The sequence below is a fragment of the Hoplias malabaricus genome, chromosome 2 (assembly GCF_029633855.1).
Source record: "Hoplias malabaricus isolate fHopMal1 chromosome 2, fHopMal1.hap1, whole genome shotgun sequence".
NCBI classification, from domain to species: domain Eukaryota; kingdom Metazoa; phylum Chordata; class Actinopteri; order Characiformes; family Erythrinidae; genus Hoplias; species Hoplias malabaricus.
In genome coordinates this window covers 40,685,790-40,692,841 of record NC_089801.1, presented here as the reverse complement: position 1 = coordinate 40,692,841, position 7,052 = coordinate 40,685,790, and the positions used below count along the sequence as shown (strand labels likewise).

The 7,052-nt window shown below is 40.1% G+C and overlaps 1 protein-coding gene across 1 annotated transcript; it reads right to left on the bottom strand.

Moving 5' to 3' along the window:
* Positions 1 to 2,254: 2,254 nt before the first annotated feature.
* Positions 2,255 to 6,720, bottom strand: LOC136676663 (uncharacterized). Its single transcript, XM_066653814.1, has 8 exons — positions 6,600 to 6,720; positions 6,234 to 6,370; positions 5,737 to 5,800; positions 5,001 to 5,138; positions 3,768 to 4,112; positions 2,868 to 3,107; positions 2,550 to 2,593; positions 2,255 to 2,449 (listed from the first exon to the last, which is right to left on the bottom strand). The coding sequence occupies exons 1-8, from the start codon at positions 6,718 to 6,720 to the stop codon at positions 2,354 to 2,356; spliced, it is 1,185 nt and encodes a 394-aa protein (XP_066509911.1). The 3' UTR covers positions 2,255 to 2,353.
* Between the last annotated feature and the right edge of the window lie 332 nt (positions 6,721 to 7,052).

Sequence of the window (7,052 nt, the reverse complement as noted above, 5' to 3'; positions counted from 1 at the left end):
CTTTTTTAAAAGAGACACAGTCATATTATTTAAAAGAGCCACAGTCTTATTATTGTCTAAGTGTCGGTTTCCAGTTTTAGCATGGCCTGCTCAGTGTTGGGGAGCAGACTCATATTTTACTTTTGATTTCATATTGATCAACCATATCACTCTGCCACTGCTTAGACAGCCAGTGCACATGTTTGTATGTTGTAGAGGGGTCCTGGGGATATTGGATCATACAAGTTCATTCTGCTAAGTAATTTTAAGATTTGTTTAGTAAATTTAGTAATGTACATAAACACTGTGAATATCAATATGATATCTCCCTCACATACACACTTTTCAGAGATAACCACCTCTAGTTGCTTGGTATTAAACACTCAGAAACTGAGGATCAGAGCTTCTACTGAATGCCATGAATGCTACACCAGCCCAAGCAGAGCCTCCACCCAAGTCCCATCCATCATCCTACACTGATCAAGCAGCTCCATCTCTGTTGTGTTGTGGTTTCACTCAGAAACTAAAAGGATGCTGTGTTTATCCTTGCACATTAATGAGGTGATTGTTATTAACTACAGATGTTTCCATGACTGCGTCTCTGGTTTTAATATAAGTGAAGCTTTAATAGAAGCATTAGTTTATTTAAAGGTTTCCAGTATCTCTGTATCTCAAGTTTAACCCCTAGCCTGAGAGCTGCCGATCAGGTCTGAGATCAGTCAGTAAATACGGTCAGACCAACAGGATGTTAGTGTGGGTTTCCTGTTTTAGCGAGGCTCTCTGACTCTCCCTCAGAGTGAGGGAGGCGTGTCACAGATTCTTGTTTATCTAATTTCACATTTACATTGAAGGCATTTAGTGCAAATAATCTTCCAGGGCCCAGGGCATATTTCGCCTTCAGATAATAAAGAATTTTCACAAAAGAACCCACTAAACCTCATACTACTGCAGTGACTTCCACAGCATGAGGAAAGGCACATGGTAATATTTTTTTAGAAACTCACCATGAGAGAAGGGTTTGTGTTTTATTGAGTTGTGTGAAATCAACAAATCCTGATTCTAAGGTTAAACTATCAAATGCAGTCTGCTCTCCAGTACTCTGGAATAAGTATTTCCTGGTGAGGTCAGAAAGGTTATTTCTCTAAAATTAGAACATATTTTGGATTTCCTCTGTCCAGTGACATCAAAAACACATCCTTTGTACTTAAGGGACAGGTCTAAAGGACTAGACAGGGTTATAGTGTTCACTTGTAACCATGCTTTCACACTAGCCGGCAACAAGTTGCTTACGTCTCCCCAAGCTTGTCCCTTGTGTGTGTGTGTTGAGGCCACTCCTGTGGTCTCGGAGGTGGGTGGTTAAAAGAGCAGAAGCTGGCCGAAGTTCCTGTGTCTACAGTTGGTTCAAAAAAATGTTTTGCAGCCAATCATTTAGAAATGTCACTTCACGGCGTCATAACTCATTTGCATAAAGTTGAGCAAATCTCAACTTGATTTGTAGCTTGTCGCTCTGTCAATGAATTATTAAATGATGTTCTTCCATAGGAAATGACTAGACACTTGTCCATTTGTTGCCTTGTAGTATGAACAGGGATAAGGTACTAGATCACTGCAGCAGAGCTTTAAGATCAGCTCCAGAATGTTTGACCCTCTCTGACTATAAACTGACTCTAGGAAAGTTCTGAGTTCTGTTATTAAAGACACTTAGTGGACAAGGCCTCATTGTGGGTTTCCTGTTTTTATCAAGTCTCAGCTTTGATGCAAGATGGGTGAGGTTTGTGTGTGGGTGAGTGTGTGTGTGTGTGTGTGTGTGTGTGTTTGTGTGTGTGTGTGTGTGTGTGGTGTTTATCTGATTATAAAGTACACAGCTACGTCTCCATTCTAGTCTAAACTTAGCCTGTGCAGAGAAGCACTAGGATCTGATAATGATAGCACTATTGGTGTGGTACAGTGGTAACACCTTTGTCTCCCATGTGAGTGACCTGGTTTCAGGTGTGGGCAAACATTCTGTGTTGCACAAGACTTCTAAGACTGGCCTACCTGTAATACCAGTAACCTTGTAAGTTTCTCTGGATGTAAGATTTTCTCTGCAAAATGCCATAAATGTATATGTATCACACTTCCCTCTCAGTTCCCCAGTATAGGGGGACACCAGTGACACTCTGAGATCATGTTAAACATTTGTGGCCCAAATGAAGACCCCAAGGTCTCGTTATCTAAAGATAAACAACAACAAACAAACTTACTTTAATAAATTACAGATTTATTTAACGTCCTGAGCCGGATCCATAGTGCACTCCATTATCCACCACAGCCATGTGTTTATACATCAGCACCTTTCAGTGGGGTGTGTGTGTGTGTTTGGATGTGTCTGTATTTATTCTGATTTCAGAGGTGTGTAATAGACTTCACTGTAGAGACTCAACTCTTCTTTCATTATCGGCTCGCCCTGATGTTCCTTAATACACTCTCCCTGAGAGAGAGGGAGAGAGAGACCTAATCAGTTACTACTGCCATTAATAACTCCAGGATCAAATGAAGGTTTATAGAAATGTGATGAAGATGGTATGAACCTGAAGCACATTTACAGTGAAAAGTCCTCTTCTTTCTTCAGAACCTGAGGAAATAAACCAAAGAGAATCATTAATAATATTAACATTTACAGCATTGGGTCCATGCTCAGATCCAGACCAATGCAGCATTTTATTGATGTCACACATCTCAGTGAATGCAGAATTAGTAGCCTTACCCAAAGACCCTTACACTTAAATCACAGTGATCCTGATGGAACAGGGAATCAAACCCCAGTCCCCTACCATTTGGTGGACAGTGCTGTTACCCACTACACTACACTGAACACAAGACATTTGCATGAGTGAGTGAGTGGATACCTTTAGTTCTGTAGTGACAGGTGTAGTAAACACAGATATGGAAGAGTAAGGAGAGCAGAAAACCGACTGGACTCAATATGGCAATCAGCTTCCAGCAGGAACTACAGTCTGATCCAGGAGGAGTGGGTGTGGGCTGGGGACCCAAGGGGTTAATCTGGGGATTTTTCTGAGGAGGGTTCAGAGGAGAGGTCTGGGGATTTATTTGGGCAGTGATGTGAGTCGGGTTGGCACATGGAAGGGCTGGATTTGAAATAACAGAGGTAAGAACTTTAATTAACTTAGTGGAAATAACACATAACAATGTTGACTCTATTGGTCGCCCTAGCCCAGTGTTTTCACTGCAACATGATATTTTAGCTTTTACAAAGTCTTTATTTATTTGTGTGATTGTGACAACAACAAATTGGAGTGTTTGTAGAATTAATGATATCTGGAAATTTATTTTGTTGAACAGTTCAATTTTGGCAAAATGTCGTGATCTCTCTGAGCAATCACAGTGGACTCTGGAGTTACCAATGCAGAAGCCAAGCTCAGCATCAACTGCTTCTAGTAATTCCAACTTTTAACCTGAGTTAAAATTTGAGTTTTTTTGCAATTTGCAATTGAGTTTGAGTTGTGCTTTGTGACAGATGGAGTTTACACATCTCCAGCAGCAGCTCAAACTGGACGACAGGATTCTGAACTATTCAGAAATACAAGTATTCGCTCAGAACAATAGGAAGAAAAACCCAGTCACTTAATAATGTCCTACCACTTTGTTTTTGCCGTTGTTTACATTTTTGATGTGAAAAATCTTTAGCTAAATAAATATATAAATAAATAAAAGGAAAAAAATAAAGAACACAAGACACAAGTGGTTGGGACACAAGAATCATTTTGGAAATATGTCTCAGCACTCACCAGGGAAAGAGAGAAGTGTACATTTGTTTCCTTCAATATAATCCCCCCCAGGAGTTTTAGGGTGTAAAGCACAGTAGTACATTCCCAGCTCAAATTCTGAGATGTCCTTTACATAAAGATCAAAACTTGAAGAATTCCATTTGAAATAGTAATGAGGCTTGGAATCTTCAGTCAAATAAAGTATAGAAGATTGAAGCTGGTGGGAGGATCTTCTCACCCAAACTATTTTAAAATTTATCATGGCTTGCTGATTCTGTAAAGTACAGTCACAGTTGAGAGTAATATCTTCTCCTGGTCTCACTTTCATTTCCACTAATTTTCCTGAGACACTGGAAATGAACACACCTGCAACACAACATTAAAACAGAGGTTAAAGAAAAGACTGTCTCAGAAACTGAGAAAAAAGACTGTCTTTTTACTTTCTTTGGAACTGAAAACTGCAAGACATTCATCAGGAGTGTGTTCCTCTTCACTGCAGTAACATTCTCTACTCTTCAGGCCAAACATTCAGCTGGAATCTCAAACATGGCAATGAGGATTTATTGGCATTAAGCCTTGAATACATCAGTTGGCTTTTTGTCATCTTGCCCACAATTCGCATTAGACATGGTGACTTTAGGCATAGAGCTATACAACATAAAGGGCTGGTTCCCTAAACAGGGATTAAGCCTAATCCTGGACTACACAGCATTTTCTATTGTGATTTTCCATTGAAATGAGGGTATAATCCAGGACTAGGATTAATCCCTGACTGGAAAACCACTCCAAAGAGCTGACATCAGGTTGAACAGCCTTGGCCTAATGGTTAGAGAACCGGGCTTGGTACCGGAAGGTTCCCGGTTTGATCCCCAGAACTGGTAGGAATATCCATGGCTGAAGTGGGTTTAATGTGCAAGAACCATTTCATTGTATGTTGTACAATGACAAATAATAGGGCATTACATTACTAATATTTGTTTCTGCAACCGTAACACTAAACACTTCCAAAAGTGTAGAAATTGTTACTGCAGTGAAGAAGAACACACTCCTGATTAATTTCCTTCTCTTCAGAAGAAAGTCTGGGTTGTGAGGTGTCCAAACACTTTTTGTCATTATTGTGCACATTTAGGAGAAACATTGAGGCATAAATAAGACATTGTCCAAGTCTCCTGAGCCATCCAATATAAACATTAGAGCAATACTAGAGAAGGTCCATTGTGAGATGACCTTGAACAAACAGAAAAGTTTACTTACAGATGAGAGAAAATAGAGCTGCTTTTAATTCCTCCATTTCACAGACTGCTGCTGAGGGGCTGATGACATTGAGGGTCTTTGTAGCAGGAGGTGTGCTGAGTTCTGATTGGTCCACATCAGTGGAACATTTCTTATGATCTACATCATCAGCGTTTGTTGGGTGTGGATGTAACCACATGCAAAGACAGCTTCGGCTTTGCACTGGTCAACTCTCTTTGAAGACCTTTGGACAGAGGCATTTCTCACAGCTGATTGGTCCACATAAATGCAACATTTCATTTCCGGTCTGAGTGTGTTATGATCAGATTGGATGTGGGGTACTGAAGGGTGCTTGTTGAAGTCACTTCAGAATCACTTTATTTCACCTAGTATATTGGACTTTGTCTTGGTGAGAGCACACATGTATAACATTAAACTAAGAAAACATGCCAGACAGGCACAGAGACTACTATAAAGTATCAAACTAAGTGAATTCAGAATATATATATATATATATATATATATATATATATATATATATATATATATATATATAAATATATATATATATATATATATATATATATATATATATATTACATAATTATAAAATAGCAATAAAGTTTTTAAATACTTTATAGTTGTGCAAATATGCATATTATACAGAGTATATATAACACAATAGGGGTATGTTCTGAGATGCAGGTTCTCAAAGTTTAAAGTACAAGGTGTCTACTGTTGTTGATGAGTGCCACACCTCTGGGGAAGAAGCTGTTGGCATTTCTGGTTGTCCTGGTTTTGATGTCCCTGACGGGAAGTAGCTGGAAGAGGTGATGTCCAAGATGAGAGGGGTCAGCTGTAATTAAGCTGGTACAGTCCATCACTTTTTTCTTTTGTAGATGTCCCAAAAGGTTGACAGACTACAATTAACGATCCTCTCTGCTGTCCTGATTATTCTATGGAGATTGTTTTTTTTCCTGTGAAGTGGAGGGACCCAGTCAGATGGTTATGGATGATGTGAGGATGGACTCGGTAAAACTCTATCACCAGAGTCTGTGGCAGATTTAATTTCTTCAGCTCTCTTAGGAAGAACATTCTTTGCTGTGCTTTCTTTGTTATGGAGATGATATTCCTCTCCTGCTTCAGGTCCCTGGATATGGCAACTTGACTGACTCCACAATGGAAACCATAGATCCATTGATGTTGAGGTGGGGCACATTTTGGATATTTAGCTACAGGTGGTTTTTACTGCACCAGGGAAACCAGCTGCTCAACTTCCTTCAAGTAGGCAGACTCTTCACCGTTGGATATGAGACCAACTACAGTGGCATTATCAGCAAACTTCAGAATCTTCACAGCTGGCTTCTTTGAGGCACAGTCATTTCTGCAGACTAAGGAGAAGGTGAGAGAACACAACCTTGTGCTACATCAGTACTGAGGGTCCAGGGATCCGACATGTGTTTTCCCAGCCGAACCTGCTGTCTCCTGTTTGTCAGAAAGTCCATGATCCATTGACACATGGGATCAAGCACAGACAATTGAGACAGTTGAGTGGTAGCTCTGGCAGTATGGCTTTTAAAACCAAGCTTAAGTCCACAAAAAGAATTCTAGCATATGCACCAGAACTGTCGAGATGCTGTAGAAGGAAGTTGACCGCATCATCAACAAACTGCAGGGGATCTAGCAAAGGGTTGGTAATGCTCTTTAGGTGAGCTTGGACCAGACATTCAAAGACCTTCATGACTACAGAGGTAAGGGCTACAACTTGATCACAGCAATTTTTAGAGTGGATAATAAGACTGAATCAGTTCCCAGAGCTTTTCTCATCTTCTGTCTGCTAAAAAGCTTTTTAACGTCATGCTCATTGAGGGGGACAGGGTTGTTGGGGCAGAGATGAGACAACCAGTGTGGTTGTGGATGATGATGGAGTGGAAGGTTGAGGTGTGGCAGAGAAAGGCTGAATATTCCTTGTGTATTCAAACATACAGTAAAACTCTTTCTGGTCGTTGGTGAGCTGACAGCCATTCAGAAGAAGGGTTTTTTTTCTCACCTTTTAAGAAATCTGTGATCTCA